This window comes from Coniophora puteana, assembly GCF_000271625.1.
Source record: "Coniophora puteana RWD-64-598 SS2 unplaced genomic scaffold CONPUscaffold_10, whole genome shotgun sequence".
In the NCBI taxonomy this organism is placed as follows: domain Eukaryota; kingdom Fungi; phylum Basidiomycota; class Agaricomycetes; order Boletales; family Coniophoraceae; genus Coniophora; species Coniophora puteana.
The window spans coordinates 609,806-628,224 of NW_006913062.1; the positions used below are offsets into that span (position 1 = coordinate 609,806).

Here is an 18,419-nt window from a genome sequence, read left to right on the forward strand (position 1 = left end):
ATTTGTCTATCTGCAACACTAGCACGTTGTCAGCAGGTCAATTAAGTCCGTAATACGACATGAGGGCATGAGGCGACGCGACGCGTCGCAAAATTACCTAAAGTGTCGTCCTCGGTGGCTATAGTGAACGCTGTAAATTGCTTGACGTTCGCGACGCGTCCGTCTTTTGACCTTCCTCCCCTCCCCTCCCTGCTTAGGCCGCTTTGTCCTTGCCCTCTCGTTTCCGCCACAATGGCCAAGGGGTCTTTCACGCTTTCTCCGGAACTCATTCTAGAACCAAAGCCGTATCTGGATGCTATCCCTATCCCTGCTGGATTCCAGCTTCCTAGTCTACTCCTCGTTCGCGAGGACGCTATCACCGGTACACACCCTTCCTTTGGCCGAAGCCAACGCCAGTTCACGCATTATATTTGGATCTTTAGCTGCAAAATGGATCATGAATCCCGATCTCATCGACACCAAGAACGTTCCGGGCATTAGACCAGATGGTACCCCTCTCGGAGATATGCACCCCGGACTCGTGTACCAAGCCCAGCTCAAGCTACTGTTTCAGTTTGCTTACTTCTGTCAGCACGATACTGGTGAGTCACATGGTGTCTAGATTCTCTGTTCCAAGTGACCGTTTGTGTGCGTTGTGTAGTACCGTACGATATTCTCCCGCAATGTGTGTGGGCTCTCCAATGGTTTGCGCGAGCAGCCGAGGAAGCACCGGAGGATCAATTACGGGCGCTCGGGCACATCCTACCCCACCAGAGAGGGGCGATGGCGGAGACAGCACGGCATATGTTGGTGAGTGCTTTCGACAGCGTCACTCAGGAATGCGCACTCACTTCTCATAAAGGTCATAAACAGCCAGTTCAAGCTAACCAAGCATTTGATGTAAACCCTCCCTTCCCTCTTCCATGTCATCTTCTTATATGCGCTCTATCTTATAAGGAGCGCACTCGTGGATCGTCCAAAAGAGGCTGTTAAGTATTTCCACAAGATCATCGACATCCAGACCGAGCGTATTGGCCCTAAGACAAAGTCGGATGATATGCTCACTCACAATCCGTGCGTACCATGTATCTACTTTCATTGGAATACCACAGCTGATAGGCCCGTGTAGCAACATGTATGCTGAGTTCGGCACCGCTCTTGCTCGTACTCGTGAAGACGATGAGGAGGCCGAGCGTGTCCTGCGTAGGACGTTAGTTGCGTTCGACAAGCCAAAGAACAAAGCACCGGACCAGCTGTATGCCATCAAATGCCGCGTCTACCTTTCACGTGTGCTTCGCCGTCGTGGCGCCGAAAGTGAGGCCGAGGCTGAAAAACTGTTCGTTTCATCGATGCGTTGATTCAATATGTGTTTCTAACGTTGTGTCCAACATAGCGAGGCCTTCGTTGCCAAGTGGCTCAAAAAGAATCACAGCCGCTTCCCAGTCTCCGAGCTACGAGACCTCTTCGGGACTTCGGACACAGATCCCGAGACTGATCCTATCCTAATTGCAACAGGCGGCATGGAGGTATTGACGCGCCGCGGGCTTTCTTACAACGCTCAGCAGCGGAGGTCGCGCGTATGCCGGCATTGCAACAAGGCAGAACTAGCGGTGAAACTCTTCCAGTGCGTAAAGTGCAAGCATACATTCTACTGGTACGCCATGCCATTGTCGTCGAAGACACCATTTAACACAGTGAAACAGCTCGAGAGAATGTCAGAAGGAAAATTGGCGTCTGCATAAGTGAGTCATACTCCGTCGATTTGGTTCCAATAGCTCAAACGAACCGAATATAGGGAATTCTGCAAGTTCGTCGTTTATCTCTACTTTGCGTCTCAATTCTCATGGCACTTGCTACTACTAGGGACCAGGCCGCATCGCTCATGCGCGCCGACCTTCTGAAAGCACTGGGCGACACAGCAGGCAGCCAGCTATTGACAGACTGGACCAACTGGCGCAACATGATCTTCCCAGACGAGATGCTCCACGCCCGCGTGCACGCGCTCAACCTGCAGCGCGACCACAACCGCGGGCGCACACATCTCCTGATCACCGAGGTCCGCGAGATCGCGAGCGCCAAACACCCCGCGGGCCGCTTCCGCGCCGTCCGCACGGGCGTCTTCCGTCTCGTGGACGTGAAGCGCGACATCGAGCTCGTCATGGGGCTCGACAAGGGCGAGTGCGACGAGATGGTCCGCGAGATGTTCGAGGAGTTCGACCAACGAGGAGGGGAGGCGCAGTATCCGTGGTTGGAGCTGTACTTTGGCGACGATAAGCGGATACAGACGTACCTGAGCATCTGTGAGTGGCTTTTACGCAACTTTTGAAGGCGGCCACTCACGGCATATGCAGCGGGCATATCTGACGAGCAGCTCGAGAAGCTGCCACATAATCCGGACTGGCGCAAACAGGTGAACTACAAGGGCGGGGATCCGCCCTTGCCCATTAGCGCTCTTAGGTCTGGCGCAAAGGACGCCGAGCATGATCTTTGAACTCTGATATTTTGACTTTCTCGTTTCTGCTATGCTATATTAACTTCCGGCCGCCAGCATCCGAAGAACTGCTACCATGCTTTATATAGTCTTGCTACCCTTCGCGTTACCATGATGTGGCATTCTAACCTGTTGTCATGTCCTGCCTAATTAATGCTCGTACTCCATCTTCTAAAACTCAACTGCTCATGATGCTCTCGAATCACAGAAACAGGGGCCATTTTCAATTGACGCATCTATATAACAGATCGCGCATACAGTACAACATATACAGCGGAGACCACGAATGGCAACCGACAGCAAGTATCACGGACGACTCGAGCTCGAGAATGCACAGATGGGGAGGGGAAGGTGGGATAGTAGAATACACGAGCGAAGAGGATAACATAAATACCGACCCTCTTGCAAGCCCCCCAAGGAGCCCGAAACGTGTACGAAAGCGGGCGCAATGGAAGGCAAGGGCGGGCCGCAGCGATAGATGGGAAAAGCCATAGAAGAGATAACAACAGAACGTTAACGACGAGAACGACGACGACGAAGCAACGACAATAGAGTGAGAGATATTCCGAAGATATAGAAAAAAAACTTTGTGATAGGTGTTAGTAGCAATAGTAGCAATATACGTAAACAGTTAAAGCGCGGGGCGATTTTGCCTCCAACGGCTTTTTGACCAACAACACGGTTCCGTCCTAGCGTCTCGCCCGCCCCCGCTGTTATTTCGTTCACGTTGGCGGCGATCACGCTTCGGGTCCGGTGTGGAACTCGGCTCGACGCGAGATGCCGCCCCATCCCCGTTGGAACCCGAGTTGGAGGTCAAAAAACGTTGGAAGACTCGCATTTGGGTAAGTGCGTCGGAGGCAAAATACGACAACAGTGGTTCGGATAGAGAGCACGCAAAGCGGCATTTGATATTTGATATTGAGGATTTGATAATTGAGTGATGCATTAGCGCGTCTGCGTAGGGGACATGACGACGGCGTAGCGTGCGTGCGAAAGCGAACGAAAGGCAAGGACAGAGTGAGTGTTGTTGATCACTTCATAGCTGGTGACTGGTGGTAAACTAGAACGCGACCACGGACAAGGGCCAGAGGAGCTCGTGCGGACGTTCAGAGAGCCAGAGACGGCGCGCTAGGCGTCGGTCTCAACGGACGTCCCGTCGCTCCTGGTGGAGGAGGCATCTTCTCCCTGGTCGGTGTTACTAGTAGTGTCAGTCGTCTTCGTCTTCTTGCTCTTATCCTCTTTGGCGTTCGATGGCCTGCCCCTCTTCTTCCCGTTCCCATTCCCATTCCCGTTCCCTTCTCCCTGCGCGTGCCCATTGGTGGCCTCGCTCGGGTCCATCGTCTGCACCGGAGGTGCACTGCCCGGCGGAGGCGCTCCGGGGACGGGCGGATAGCCAGGCGGGCCGTAGGGGTAGTAGCCGGGCGCCATAGGGTAGTACGGGACCATCTGCGCCGCCGGGCCGGGCGGCTGTCCATTCGCGGGACTACCATCAGGAGGGGGGCCGGGAGCGGGCTGGCCATCGTGGCCGGGAGGCATCATTCCAGGCGGAGGGTAGAAGTAAGGATAGAACCCCTCTGGAGGAGGTGGGAAATGGGACATAGGGTGCATCGGAGCACCAGCGGGGGTAGTAGGGCTGGCAGAGGAACCATTGGCTTGCCAGTCAGGATCTGACGACAGAGAACAGGGCAGGAAGAACAAGTGGTTAGTCGCGAGTGGATACTGAGAAGCAATGGGCGGGCAGAATGGTGTGGAACAGTTGAGGACAAGAGAACTTACTGGACATATGGCTCGTGTCCTCGGGGCTCGCATTCTTATTCTTTCGCTTATATGGACCACGCTTGATGCCCTTCTGGCGCTCCTTACGGATGCCGTCGATGCAGCTATCGGCCATGCCATACTTGATGCATCGTTCGCAGGGGCGGCCTTCGTCGCAACGTTTGCATGCGGACGCACAGTTCGTGCACTGAATACCACGTCAGAAGATTTTGTAGCTCGCGAAGCAACGGATGAAAATAGTGCTCACGGCCATCTTTACTTGCTTCCGCTTCGGCTTGACCCCGTTAGCGCCATTGGGCGGAGGCTGGGCGAACGGCGGGAAACCTGTGTAGTCCTCGTGTCAGCAACGTGAGAGGAGAAGAAGGGCGTCGAGCAACCTTGACCTGGGGGCGGGGGATACGGGTAAATCATGCCTGGGCCAGCCGGGAAGGGAAACATATATGGATGACTAGGGGGCGCGCCGTTGTTAGAATCTGCATGATTGGGATCAGGTGGAGGTGGGTAGTACACGGGGTATCCAGGCGGGGGATATGCGGTGCCATAGGGAGGATACGGCGGCATGCCGGGGTACGGGTGCTCCTGGACGGGAGGGACGTTTGGCTTTGGTTGCTCGCTGGTCATGGTAGTGATGTTGTCGTTCTTGTTCGTGGTCGTCGTTGACGGGAGACGTGTCTGGGTGAATGTGTCAGCAGACGCGCGGAAGAAAAAAAGGCCATCATAGTTTCAGCCCAACTCTCTGATATCACAGCGAGCGCAGAAAGCGATGGAAGAATATTGATTGTAACACAAGAAAACGTATGTGTAGGGTCGGGGGCGACGCAGGAGAAGGTTTGGATTCGAGTACTCACTCCGCTCCAAAACGCTCGTTTTCCGACCGTCGCCGCTCAGAACTAGTGTGCTCCCGAAATGACGGACCGAATTCGTTCCAATTCGCAGTGTATTGTGTTCGTGAGGCTCCTGGCGTCGTAAACGTTGCGAGGGAGGTTGTCTGGAGGCTGCAGGGGATGCAGAGGAGGAGGAGGGCTGTCGTACAGGTGGTGTTGTGGCAGAGAGTCGGTCGCGAGCCCAGCCACACGTGCGAAGTTCGAACTGAACCCCCCGAGTTGAGTCGCGTATCGGTTCTAGATTTCGACTCGACTGCGTTGCTTGCGCGCTCACTTGGCCTGCCGCATGCTGCGCTCAACAACGACGCGGACGATGATAGCAGACAAAGCGCGGTGCTTTTCCTTCGAGGTATAATTATACATATTCGGCTTTGCCCTGCTTTCAGACCCACATGCTCGCCACCTCCTTCGTTAACCTTTCTCCGCCTCAACTTTGATGTCCGCGTCTCCGGCTTCTAGCTCCTTCCTATCTCTCCTTGCTCAACACTACGCGACGACTAGCTCGCAGAGTCAAGCGCTTCAGCTACTCGACCAACGGCTACTCTCGCTTGACACCCTATGCTTAAAGGCTGCTTCAGCAAATAACCACCCTGCTTTCTACTCATAGGTAAGTGCCGAGAGGCCTCCTCCGTTCTACAAACCGACCGGCTGATATTTATGGCAGTGGCGCTTTGCGTATCAGCGTCACGGCTTACTATTCGCTCCCTGTATTCTCGGACCAACGATGTTTTCTTCCCATCGGCTTCCCTTGTCACAGCTTGCCATTCTATTGCCCACTCGATTTGACAGGAGAGCGCTGGCTATCGGGCTCTAGACAATCCACCGCCCCTACGATCGAGCGAGCGCCTAACGGTTGATGATCAACACGCGTGCTGATTCTACAGCATTTTACCCACAAGCTTAAGCACCTGACACGCCATGACAGGGTTAACGTACATCGGACGCTATGTAGCCCCGTGGTCTGGCTCCCAGACGTGCGTGTCGAGGTAACGTTAGCTTTTCTACTAATGTTATCAGTGCCTTCCGGAACCTGTCGGTCGCGCGGTATATTCTCGACACTCTTGGTCTGTTATATCATGGCTCGGTGTCGCCGGCGTCGGCCAGTGCAACTCGCATCTCTGACAACGTCTGACGTCTCCGCGTAGGCCGCCGGTGTCTTATCATCCGGGCGAAACGTCTCGCCAGAGATCCCCGTCAATCACGAGTTCCGGTACACCCTCCTTCCACCTGATTATACGCCGGATTGTGAGCGTGCGCGCAAATGGTCTAGCTTGTGAGTATTTCTGCGAGTCTTCATAGGCGCTGGAACCGCCGGTTCTGCCCTTCCTCTTTCCGCATCCGCAGTATCAACGATTCCCCCAACGTGGCTCGGCCGTTGCGCACGCTTTGTCCCCCGAAAGGTATCTAGTGTCCTCGGACGCAAAGGCACAGACTGAGCACGATGGGAGGCCTGATGGCCGAGGCACCATCCTGAGGCTTTTTCCTCTCCCGATTGGCTTGGCGTGTACTCCCTCGTTCATTCAAGATACTCAAGCTCGTGCTACTTATGTACCTTCGCTTCTTGAGAAGGCAACGTTAGGAGAAGGACTGGTAAAACCCGGTCCCTGAGCTTCCTTAAGGTGATCGATCGCACAGTTGTGTGCTATTTTCACTGTTCACCGATCGCGACGCTATTTCGACTGTCGACTTATCTAACATCGGCGATGATCTGCCGTGCCCTTCTTCCCGGATGGCGGGAGGGAGATCCAGAGAAGGCGCCCAAAAGGCAGTTGTCCAAAAGGCTTCTGATGAGCCACAGTGCCACCTGGTTTGCAGTCTGGTGCGTGCGTTAATACTGTCGTTGGTACTGGTGGAACTTTTTGTGTGAACAGTGCTCGTATCGCAGGTCAGTGCACACCATCAGTGGGGGTGGTCAGGGCACGGGGACTTTATGATTTCAGGTACAATTTCGTCAGCAATACATGAAACATCTGAGGCGACGGTGGCGAAGAGCGTGCATCTTGTTGCGCATTCTTGACTGCTTTGCGAAGGCATGTAAACGTCCAATGAACAGTGATTATAAGGTTAGCAGACAAATCGTTTTCTGCATCGATCGCCTGAAGATGGGACTTCGGCTTCGTATCCTCTGCAAGTAGACCCGTAGTGCTGCCCAAGACCAACGCTGATAAAGTTCGTCCTTATGGGGTTGAGGAAGTGCAGACGGAATGTTGCGAAGGTGGCGGACAAGTATGTACGCGATACACGAATATCGCACGGAGGCCGGTCATGCGACTCTATAAAGGTGTGCGGTATCGATTAGAGGAACTGCCGCATCAGCGCCCGACAAATGTTGATTTTAAGTTGCCGTCTAGAGGTCTTCGTTGGGCCGTACAGTCAGCACAGCGCTGGACGAACTACAGTGCAGTTGAAATCCGGTTCACCTCAGCGAAACTCCGCTGAATTGGCAAACAATTTCCTCCCGGGCGAATGCGTCCCGGAAATAGATCAAACAACGAAGTAAACTTTGCGCATGTCGAGAAGTTGAAAGTCACACATGCTCTCCTCCCCCTCGGTGTACAAAATCCTGCAATAGTAGTTATACATGCACCTATAACGCCACGCTGAGCATGCATTGTTCTAAAGCAGGAATAGCAGATGTCCGAGGCTCGTCACCCCCTACATGTCGCTTCCTCCTGCTTTCTCTTGCCACGACATTGGGTTCGTACAAAAACGTTCCAAGCTCCCAAGCGCTGATCGAAGCTACATATATTTACTGACCGTGAGCGATCTTCTATTTACCTCAAATAAGGCCATTCACATACTATGTCCATATACGTCTGGGCCCGGGCTCATCCGAGAGATACAGCTTGAACCAGGGGTTCACCGCGTTTTTGTCCTTCGGGTGGGCCCGTAAATCATCTCTCTCACCTCGCCATTGTCTTGGTTCCATGGTGAACTCGGTGTCGCGAATGCGAATGTGTACACCAGCCTTGTATAAAGGTGCCTATCTTTGTCCCGACAGTGCCACGGCGTGGAGTCGACACAGGTCGACCTGAGCTGTAGACTAAATGTGCGCATTTGACCAGGCCATGTATATCTCGTCCTAAGCGGTCATGGCCCAGGCGCACCAGTGGCACACGACTTGGTCTCTTTTTTCGTAGTGCCTTTAGATTGTCGGGGGTAGTGCAAAACGCCGCATACGAACGGTACTCCCCATCGACTGCCCATGCGTTTAGGAGTCGAGGAGACCTTCCTCATCACGAGAGGAAAATATAAACACATTATGTTTCCCAAGACTCGGACAGACTTAAGGGGGCAGTGGGCACGCTGCAAGTGCTCTTTTTAGTTTTTTTTTATGAGCTGTGTCAGGAATCCACGATACCCTGGAGTCCCGGAGATCTCGGCCGAACCACAAAGCTGCGGAGGTATGGAATGCTGGGGAGTAGTCTGTTAGCCGGCATTTGCTTTCTCTATTTCCCTCGCTCGTTACGATAATCTGACTCTATGCCAACACTAAGCCATGTCGGTTCCCATATGTTATTGTGAATGCGCTGCATGAGGGTTTAACGCGATGACACCATAAAAAGCTGCCGTCTGACTGATCACAGTGCGCTTGCACTTTGAGCCCAAGAATACCTTGACCGGTAAATCATCTCTGCGATGATGTGCTGGCTGTGAATCTCTGCACTTCTGCGGACTGATAAAACGACCTCCTTACATGATGAATAAGTAATTCCGGGTATGCGATGGACAAAGCACCGGATGATGATCTATATCCGGTTCCGTGTCCAGCTCAGATTATTGCAAGAGACCGCGGCTTGTTTCGAACCATTTGGCAGTGTAAACCGCAGCTACATCAGTCCATTTCTTACATTATGGAAAGATAAATGGTTTCCGAACGAGTCTCGGGCTTCTTTTCACGCATGGCGTAGCATGCAGTTAAGAAGATGACGCAAGCGTGCGATATGGAAGTGGAATTGGTTGGAAAAGGTGTCCTTCGGTCTTGGAATAATCTTATCGAAACGAAGATGAGAAGCTAGGACATGTGAAGTCAGAGCACACACATGAGGCGTGCCGGTAGGTTTATGCTTCTCCCGCGAAGCTGAAGACCGCTCGCTCTCCGCGCCCCAGAGGTGCTTGCTAATTTACATCGTTAGCTTTATCAGCGAGACATCGATAAAGCTGCAAACACAAGGAAAGGGCTCGGATAAGCGCCATGGTGGAGGAGTGTGGGAAAGAATTCGCTTCCAGGTGGGGCTCCGCATAAGCGCCAAATGCGGTGCAGCGCCTTTACCTGTCTGCATCCGACCGTTGTTTCGAGTCGTCTGTGATCACAACCACGTTCATCTTCTCTACGCATTGCTCTTTACTATCTGTTTTCCTAGCATGGCTGCTGTGCTTTGGTGTTGATGTTCAGCCCTTCATTTCATGACCCTCAAAGCTTGTAGGCGTGGTAGTTAAAGCTTTCATCACCCAAGGAGTTGGCCTACATCCAGATTACACAGCACGCTGAGCCAGCTAGGGCATCAACGAATCGAGTTGGTGAATCATTCGGTAACAATCCCCGGATTTATACATGCCCCTTGCTTGGTGTCTTACCTCATTAAGCGTCGCTATTGGAAAACATGAGCAAGGGATGTCCTCAAAACGTGACTTGTGTTCCCAGCTATCACAACGCCTTCGACACATGAGAATGATGGAAACCTGTCATTCAGCTTGCAGATACCTCTGACTATCCTAAGAGCAGCATGTCGATCAAGATCTTCACCTTCTACACCAGCCCCACGCCCAACGGCAAGAAGGTTTCCATGTACCTTGAAGAGCTCGAGGCCGTAGACGGAAGCAAAGTCGACTATGAGTACGTGTCCCTGCATCGAACATGCACCATCTGAAAGTAAATCGTACTCACCAATGAGACAGAGTTCGCAAGATCGATATGTCCAAGAACGAGCAGAAAGAGGACTGGTTCATCAGGATCAACCCGAACGGGAAGATCCCCGCGCTCGTCGACCACCCGCGTGTAGACTTTGTCGTTTCGAGTTGGCTGCTATTCTGCTCTATCTCGCACAGCACTACGACACCGAGAACAAGCTTTCCTTCAACCCCGTAAATCGGCTGAAGGACTACAGCGAGGCGCCGCAGTGGATCTTCTTTGCCCATGGCGGCGTCGGCCCTATGCCCGGCCAGGGTAAGCGCCGCTGGACGTCGGAGGCGAACATTGTGGCTGACCAAGGCACGTAGCCCCGTTCTTCCATAGATCTGCCAAGTAGGACATCCCACTTGCCAAGAACCGTACGTGCAGCGTCATTCACTCGCCTGACCGTCTTTGTGCGCTAAGGCAAACCGAACAGGCTACGGTGATGAGACGATGCGTCTGTACAGCGTGATAGAACTACGCCTGACGGATCGCGACTACCTTGCTGACCCCGATCGTGGCCAGAACTCTATCGCCGATGCCAACGTCTTCCCCTGGTAAGTGTGCACCCGAGGGAATGTGCAGAGGGGAAAGCCGACGTCTGAACAGGATCCTAGCACACAAGTTCATTGGTATCGAGTCCGTCGACGAGTTCGCGAACTTCAAGGTAAGCACAGACTTCTTGCATGTATGCAGGACGAGGCCACTTAGTACGGGTGACTCACAGAAATGGATTGATCGTGTTCACGAGCGTGCTGCAGTTAAGGCAGGGTTGGAGATTCCGGCATGATGGACTCTCAAGAGCAGGGAGAGGCTTCAGGCCTTCATTGTATACATGGATAGCACAGGATGCACATGGATAAGCCGAAGAGGAAGTTGATAATACTGAGTTATGGCGAAAGCCTTCGTCATAACTAGCCTGAGATGAACAAAGGAAGCGCGGCTGGTGCCAGACGCTAAGCGCCGGCGGAGAATGAGTCGGAGCCGGAAAAGTTTTGATGAGTGAAAGGGCGGATGCGGGAGTTGCGTTTTTCTTCAATCAGCGCAAAGGCCACGATGCTCGACACACACAGGATGCCCTCGGGTGTCCTTTCTCTCGAGCGGGCTAAGGTCTGAGCGTTTTAATCCCCATCCATCGGCTCTCGCTGGGCCCAGCTGTAATGGCTGCGCGGTGTACCAGAAAACCAGCGCGTCGTGCATATGCCCCAAGAAGCCTGGCTTTGGCCAGGCCGAGGACAGCACGACGTCGCTCTGAAACGCATCGCGGGGATCGGGCGACGCGCATCTCCTCCACGTTTGCCATGCTCTTTATCGCGCCTCGTGCTCTGCAACAGAGCGCCCAGGATGCCGCCTGGCCATTCTGTTCGGACGCTGGCCCCACCCCCACCCGCCTGACAAGGCGGCGCTCCTCTAAGGCAACTTAGAGTAATCTTCGGTTCCCTCCGGAGAGTATAGAACTCCATCGCGAGATCTAGCTAGGTGGCTCTATCTAGGGTCTACTAGTCACACTGGGTGAAGCTCCTCCGCTTCCTAGAGTACAGTCTGGCGCGGCCTCTTCGCTGCCACACGACTATGATCAGCGCGCGCTACCACGCCGCGCAGAGCACATGTGCACGGCTCCAGGCTGCAACGCCGGCCACCACTTCTACGAAAGCAAAGGCTTCTTCCTTCGAGCGGACTACGACCTAGTCAGCATGAATAGTGCAGGCCATATCGGCCGCATGGTACATCTCCATGCAGGGGTCAGCACGAGCGCCTCAGGAGAGCGCTCCCGGCGTACGAGAAGACGCATAGCATTCGCAACGAGGATTGGCCGTCGTCCTTGAGTTCACTTCGTGGCTCGCGGTCGCCTTCGGGCGTCGTGAAACTCGATTCAGACTACTCTTGCGCTGATTTCAATCGCAATTTTTTGCTTCCCTTGCTCCTTCGCGGAGTTCTTTCTTATTTATAACCACCACCGGCATCCGGCTGCAGGACCGCGGCTTCTCTCGCATGGGATGGAAGGTCAATGAAGCCGATGGCGTCATGGGGAGGGGAAATATTTTGGCTCAAGGGTGGGTCCACTCAAGTTTTCCCGAACTTTCGTCTTACTCATCCTACTTTCTTACTCATCTTAGGCTTGGTATTAGGCTACTAATCACTGCGTCGCATGGTACCGGTACGTTGCCCATCAGCCTCTTACATACTCCGAATTTGTATATATATGAGCAATTCCATCTTCTTTGCCCCGTATTCTTCCCTACCTAAGTTGCTCGTCTTCATCCCGTCACTTGACGTCGTGGCGCCATGGAAGTGGTCATCAACAAGCCCGCATGGAATACATCGTACTTCACCCCCGCTCAAGAGCCTCCTTCCGGGACGGCAATTGGTCCTCAGCCCAATGATGCTCCAGTGCCTAAGCTCTTCCAGCCCATCAAGATCAGAGGAGTGACGTTCCACAACCGTATCTTTGTATGCGGTGATGCCCCTATTGTCCGTGAAGATGCTCTAACCGTCAACCAACAGGTCGCTCCCATGTGCCAATACTCCGCAGACGACGGGCACTTGACAGCCTGGCACTTTGCTCACCGTGCGTATCCCCAGCGCTCAGCGCATCTACCGCCGCTCTGACGCTCTCGCTCGTCATCGCACCTCTTTCGGCGCCCGGGTCCATATTTGCCACCTCCGCCGCTATCCCTATCTTTCCCGTTACCCTCTTTTCGTCCCGACTGCCGACCCGTACCCAGTCGGCGGAATATTCACCCGCGGCCCGGCGCTCACCATTATCGAAGCCACGGCCGTCCTGCCCGAGGGTCGAATCACGCCCGAAGACTCGGGCCTCTGGAAAGACAGCCAGATCGAGCCGCTGCGCAAGATCGTCGAGTTCGCGCACGCGCAGGGCCAGAAGATCGCCATCCAGCTCGCGCACGCGGGGCGCAAGGCGTCCACGAACGCGCCGTGGCTGCGCGGCAAGCCCGGCGTCGCGGCGGACTACGCGGTCGAGATGGTGGGCGGGTGGCCCGAGCGCGTGTTCGGGCCGTCGGACACGCAGTTCGACAGGCACTCGCCGGTGCCCAAGGCGATGACGCGCGCGCAGATTCAGGAGGTGAAGAGCGCGTTTGTGGCGAGTGCGAAGCGCGCGCTGCGGGCGGGTGTGGATGCCATCGAGATTCATAATGCGCATGGGTATTTGCTGTTTTCGTTTTTGAGCCCGTACAGCAATAAGCGCACGGACGAGTACGGGGGCAGCTTCGAGAACCGGACGCGGTTGACGCTCGAGGTCGTCGATGCGCTCCGAAGCGTGATTCCCGAGGACATGCCGCTGCTACTTCGGTGAGCCTTGTGCTAGTTTTGTTCGTGCCAGAACAGTACTGATGGATGGATATTATTTAGTATCTCCGCCACCGAATGGCTCGAAGAAACGCTACCCGATGCTCCCCAGTGGCGCTCGGAAGACACCGTACGCCTCGCGGGCCTCCTCGCCGAGCACGGTGTCGACTTCCTCGACGTCTCGAGTGGCGGCAACAACAGCGAGGGCCGCGCAAAGGCGGGCGAGGGTTACCAGGCGCCCTTCGCGGAGGCGGTCAAAAAGGCGCACGGCGACAAGCTCGTCGTCGGCGCGGTCGGTATGATCACGAGCGGCACGAGCGCGCAGAGCATCCTGGACAAGGGTATGGCGGACGTCATTCTTGCGGGCAGGACGTTCCAGAAGAATCCGGCGGCAGTTTGGACGTGAGTAACGCTTCTTTCTGTGTGTTGCTCGAATGCTTATCGTGACCATCTTCTTAGCTGGGCGGAAGAACTGGGCGTCAACATCAAGATTGCCAACCAGATCGAATGGGGATTCATTGGCAGAGGTGGCGTTCCTAGGTCGTGAAGTACCCTGCTGTTGCTCAATCCCAGTGAAAATGGGTCCGATTGATAGCGACGCGCGGCGACACAGAACGACTGTCCCGACGGCGTGTGACTGAAAGGGCTTGAGAGCGACGATATAGCTTGAGTTGCGTCTGGTAAATGTAAACATATGGTCACTAGATGTTCTACCTACAACAAAAAAGCTTTCGGAAGTAGATACCGAGGTCCGACTGAATTACGCGTTAGAATGGGACAAGGTCATATGTAACCAAAGCATTCAAACTCGCCAACCCCACTAGCTTTGATGGCGCGCGTGAGATAACCAAAATATTTTGATTTAATTGTGAGACAGACCTTCTGGTTCCCAAGAAACCACCGAGCAACATACGCCAAGCCACCAAACTGGCAGCAAGTCACCGGATCATGTTGCAGACAGCGATGCAGAGGTGAAGTTGATGGCTTCGAATACAAGAGACACGGCGGCATCTGGTGCGCAATCTTACCTGCCGTGACGTAGGGTGGACTGTATTGTGATACTAACCCTTATATCTTCAGACGCTTTCCCAAGGCCAGAGTGTGGCCACTGTTACCTCCTGGTGCGCGAGATAGCTCAATGGTTCTTTGAGGCATTAAGATACGAGAATGACCCTCTCCGCGCTATTCCAAAGCGACGTTTTGCTGACAATGGAGTCGACAGAGGTAAAATGGTCGAGTCACCTGGGTCCTCTGCTTCCGATGGCCAGGCCCGGTCTTTTATGATACACGTACCAAGGTGCGTGTCAACGCTCCGGCTCATATCCATGTACGCTGTCACCGCATGCACTACTTGCCTAGCGCTCAATTCTCGGGCTGGTGGCTTCGGATGTCCACAGGTTAACCACTCAATAGGCGACCTCGACGTTATGAGTACTAGATTAACACAACGATATCATTATCAGGCTACAGAACGATAGAGTATATAGCGGGTGAATAAAAAACGAAAGACACTCGACTCCCTTCATTGGTATTCAGTATCAGGAGTGAAACCAGCGTGCATATACTCATCAAACGCCCGCTCGAACGTCGGGTTAGCCACTATCGTCCCGTAGTCGTCCTCGTCGTCGTCAGATGAGTCCTGAAGCACCCAAGGCTCGTCGCTTCTAGCAGACGAAAAACGGCGCAGTGGGACGCCAACCTCGGCTGGTGCCTCGATCGTTTCCGTGGAGCTTGTAGGGCTGATTCCAGGGGATTCCGAGGCGAGCAGACTACATGGGCTGGACGACGACGTGGATAACCGCATGCCGCCGTTGAGAATGGCAGAGTCATGCTGGACGAGCCCGATGAGGAGCTCCCACCGGGCGTACCATGAGAGCTCCCATGGGCGATGAGAGCGCAGCTTGTCAGAGAGCGACCCAGAGGGGCAAAGGTCGGGGCGAGGGAGTATTCCCATTCGGCTGCTGAACGATTCGTCGCTGCCGTCTGCTGGCGTGCGACCCTCCTCCCAGGGCGAAGGCAACGCCGGGGTCAAGCTGGGGTCGGAAGATGAAGAAGCAACAACAGGCGCTGACGTAGATGCAGACCCAGATGCAGTCGCAGAAGTCGAGATCTCACTCGGAGTTACAACAGACAGAGCTAAAGAAGGAGGAGGCGTAGGCGCCCTCTTCCGACGGACCGATCCTCGGACCCGGGGCGCGGCAGAAGAGCCAGAGAAAGAACGCGCAGTAACGCGGCGCTCAATGCACTCGATGAACCGCTGGTGCATGTCGAACACGTAAAGCGTCTTGTGGATCATCCAGAGCGGGAAGTGGTGGAAGCACCGGTCCACGTTGACGCAGTACGGATCGCGCAGCGCCGACAGGTCGCCGATCCGCGGGTAGATGGGCGCGTCGGTGTCCTGCCCGACGTGTCCGGGCGGCACATCCTCGAGCTCGCGTTCCCACCCGGACGGCGGGCACGCGGGGCGGGGCAGAGGCTCATCGCGGGCGTCGTAGTGTTCAGTGATGCCGCTGTATGCGCCTTCAATGCTGTGTTCTGGGCTGGGGGAGCGAACGCCAGTTTTACTATCCCGGTCGCGGTTTTCCCATGCGATCCATTCTTCTCGCCGAGAGTGCCAAAGCCACTTTTGATGCAGAAGAGCGCTCCTCGAGTATCCGTGATGCGGGTAGTTGAGCCTGTGGACTGCACGCTCCGCGCTCGTCATAAGTGCTGGGGCAGGAGGCGCTGGCACGTCCTCCTCCTCCTCGATTACAGAAACAGAGGCCTCGCTTGGTTCGGGAGTACATGCAGCGAATTTAACGGTAGGAAAAGACGGCGAGATGTCTATGCACGTGGGTATCTCCTCGTCGGAGCTGTACTCGGACCCCTCGGAGCTGGCGTCTTCCTCGAAAGGCGAAGCAGGTAGGATAAAGGTGTCAGAGCTCTGCGAGGCGGCCTTCATGGTGCTGATCTGGAAATGTGGATCTTCCTGGTCGCTTTCATCGAAGGCGCGGAACCAGTGCGACTTTGGGATCTTGACGCGCGGCTCGCCATCTGAGTCGTCGTCGCCGATGAACACGCCCGCCTCCTCGTCGGAGCCACAGAAGTCTAGCCTGCTAGGAGACCTAGGTGGATGGAAGTCGTCTTGTTGGGTGGAGTGTAAGGAGAGGTCAGAGAGCATAGTGGAGAGTTTAGGTTCGACGGTCATGCTAGTAGTCTTCAAAGTACCAGAGTAGTTGGTGTGTTGCATGGAGTGAAGCGTTCAGCAGAAGGACAGAGTGCAGGTAGTGTGTTAACAGTGGAGAGGAACGTCGACCTTGGCGGTGTGGTGTCGCGTGCACAAGGGTGAGGGGAGAAGACAAGAGGGGAGATTCAAGTTCAACTGGATGCCACAAGAGCTTTGACGCCAACATCATGTGACTCGACTTTTCGACAGACTCAATGCGCATTGCAAAGGTATGGAATAGACACGGGACGAGAACAAAACCCCAGTCACAGTACAATCGTTGGGGTATCATATTTCCTGGGGTTCTATCTGACTATCCTCGACAGCGTATCCCTCCACCTCCTCGTGCTCGGGTTCGGATTCGGGGGAAGGATCTGACGGCTTCTCGGGAGGATGGCGGATGAGGCGAACCGATTTCAATCGCATCTTGTCTGTCCGCTGAGAAGTCGGAACCATATACCCACCCAAGCAAGCCTTCAAACCCATTCGCGACATATTCACACTTGCATCCTGAGACCCTGGCTCCGGAGCCGATACAACTTGTGCGATAATCTGCGTCTCCACGTTGTGGATCTCGACCGCCCCCGTTTGCATGAGCGTCGTGATATAGGGATAATCAAGACCTTCTCATCGTCAGCTTATCGAAGTATATGAAGGATGGATGGGTGGGCTTACAGACAGCCTCCGGATGCCTTGGCCACTCCAGCGTTCCGCGTACAGGGTCCCCATCACCCGTGATGAACACGCCAAGCGTACTTGCTCCCGTCCAAGACAGTATGAGGAACTCATTTTCACTGATGACGGTGATGAACGGCTTGACAGGTCCCGAGTCTTCAGCCTGAGAGACCGGCAGGACCGAAAGCATCGAAGCAGCCTCGAGATTGATTACGCTGTAGTACGCATTATCGGCAGCACACAGATATTGCCCTGTGCGACGTGCAACAGTGGCCCCATCGGGAAGTGGGATCTCCTGTAGGGAGTGTCAGCACCGAACCCCATCCAAATCATGAGCCCGAATACGCACTTTCTGGAAGATAGGGCGCTCTCGTATAACGTAGAGCTGAATGTTGTTCCGTTTGATAGCGCAGAACTCGACTTGCTCAGTTTTGGACGGGGGGTCAGAGGGAGAGGGAGCGGGGCGCTGGAGATGCTGCTGGTCCACAGCGAACGTTACGACGTTTCGGATCGGTTTGATGTTGGGTACGGGGTCTAATGACGGAATAGTATAGAAATGGATTTGGTGGTCTGAGCAGTAGCTGTTCGTCAGTCATAGGCATTGAGGGCGAAGTCAAGTTTACTCACCGGAAAGAATCAAGGCCCTAGATATGCATGGGACGATAACAACTTCATCCACCGGCTTGTCTGCGATCAACGTTTGGCGCGACTGGAGGGTGTACGACTCTAACTACCCAAGGCTTCTTCAGTAATGTAGCAGTCAAGCCTGGATTGGGACTCTTACCTTCGTGGGGTCATCTGCTTGGAGCGCATACCGTAGCAGTTCGCCATTTGAACATCCAATGTACAGCTCGGACCCTGCTCATACCGAGTCTGGGTCTGGTAAGTTGATCACGCATAGACGGTGATTAACATACCTAAGGCTTGGGCACACGTTATCGTCGTTGAGCTACTGCCTCCAGGTATGCTCTCAATCAACGGCTGGACCAGATATGGTGGGACCTCGAGAGGGTTCAAGGGTGCGGATGACATGGTCGCGAGGAAGTTGTGAAGAGAGTCAAATCGAGCTGGAATCAAGTAGGGAGAGGGATAAAGGGTATATTGCCCAAGTCAAACTCTGACGAAAGGCGAAGCCGTCGACGGATGGTTGGTGGTCAATGTCAGACTCGCGGAAACTGCGAGCGGTCTACAGGCCGGGTGTTATAA

General features: G+C 54.5%; 7 protein-coding genes across 7 annotated transcripts; 4 read left to right on the top strand and 3 right to left on the bottom strand.

Moving 5' to 3' along the window:
* Positions 1-231: 231 nt before the first annotated feature.
* CONPUDRAFT_167326 (uncharacterized protein) lies at positions 232-2,565 on the top strand (the record flags this gene model as incomplete). Its single annotated transcript, XM_007773159.1, has 11 exons — positions 232-361; positions 423-581; positions 641-789; positions 842-879; positions 937-1,053; positions 1,109-1,315; positions 1,373-1,633; positions 1,683-1,721; positions 1,775-1,786; positions 1,843-2,279; positions 2,331-2,565. 11 exons carry the CDS (start codon positions 232-234, stop codon positions 2,468-2,470), a joined length of 1,689 nt encoding a protein of 562 aa, XP_007771349.1. The 3' UTR covers positions 2,471-2,565.
* A 118-nt stretch (positions 2,566-2,683) lies between these two features.
* Positions 2,684-5,439, bottom strand: CONPUDRAFT_138628 (uncharacterized protein). Its single transcript, XM_007773160.1, has 5 exons — positions 5,095-5,439; positions 4,624-4,918; positions 4,494-4,570; positions 4,247-4,433; positions 2,684-4,137 (listed from the first exon to the last, which is right to left on the bottom strand). The coding sequence occupies exons 2-5, from the start codon at positions 4,865-4,867 to the stop codon at positions 3,599-3,601; spliced, it is 1,047 nt and encodes a 348-aa protein (XP_007771350.1). The 5' UTR covers positions 4,868-4,918; positions 5,095-5,439; the 3' UTR covers positions 2,684-3,598.
* Positions 5,440-6,048: 609 nt separating this feature from the next.
* CONPUDRAFT_156284 (uncharacterized protein) lies at positions 6,049-6,566 on the top strand (the record flags this gene model as incomplete). Its single annotated transcript, XM_007773161.1, has 4 exons — positions 6,049-6,104; positions 6,148-6,214; positions 6,276-6,375; positions 6,430-6,566. The coding sequence occupies 4 exons, from the start codon at positions 6,049-6,051 to the stop codon at positions 6,564-6,566; spliced, it is 360 nt and encodes a 119-aa protein (XP_007771351.1).
* A 3,291-nt stretch (positions 6,567-9,857) lies between these two features.
* Positions 9,858-10,814, top strand: CONPUDRAFT_91769 (uncharacterized protein; the record flags this gene model as incomplete). Its single annotated transcript, XM_007773162.1, has 6 exons — positions 9,858-9,967; positions 10,030-10,138; positions 10,180-10,297; positions 10,461-10,581; positions 10,634-10,691; positions 10,752-10,814. The coding sequence occupies 6 exons, from the start codon at positions 9,858-9,860 to the stop codon at positions 10,812-10,814; spliced, it is 579 nt and encodes a 192-aa protein (XP_007771352.1).
* Positions 10,815-12,287: 1,473 nt separating this feature from the next.
* Positions 12,288-14,111, top strand: CONPUDRAFT_83756 (FMN-linked oxidoreductase). Its single transcript, XM_007773163.1, has 5 exons — positions 12,288-12,475; positions 12,530-12,593; positions 12,751-13,336; positions 13,397-13,735; positions 13,793-14,111. The coding sequence occupies exons 1-5, from the start codon at positions 12,311-12,313 to the stop codon at positions 13,878-13,880; spliced, it is 1,242 nt and encodes a 413-aa protein (XP_007771353.1). The 5' UTR covers positions 12,288-12,310; the 3' UTR covers positions 13,881-14,111.
* A 744-nt stretch (positions 14,112-14,855) lies between these two features.
* On the bottom strand, positions 14,856-16,562 carry CONPUDRAFT_167328 (uncharacterized protein; the record flags this gene model as incomplete). The annotated part of the gene is made up of 1 exon (XM_007773164.1): positions 14,856-16,562. One exon carries the CDS (start codon positions 16,560-16,562, stop codon positions 14,856-14,858), a length of 1,707 nt encoding a protein of 568 aa, XP_007771354.1.
* Positions 16,563-16,826: 264 nt separating this feature from the next.
* Positions 16,827-18,298, bottom strand: CONPUDRAFT_138629 (uncharacterized protein; the record flags this gene model as incomplete). Its single annotated transcript, XM_007773165.1, has 6 exons — positions 18,131-18,298; positions 17,998-18,071; positions 17,841-17,943; positions 17,563-17,783; positions 17,214-17,508; positions 16,827-17,161 (listed from the first exon to the last, which is right to left on the bottom strand). The coding sequence occupies exons 1-6, from the start codon at positions 18,243-18,245 to the stop codon at positions 16,827-16,829; spliced, it is 1,143 nt and encodes a 380-aa protein (XP_007771355.1). The 5' UTR covers positions 18,246-18,298.
* Positions 18,299-18,419: the final 121 nt, after the last annotated feature.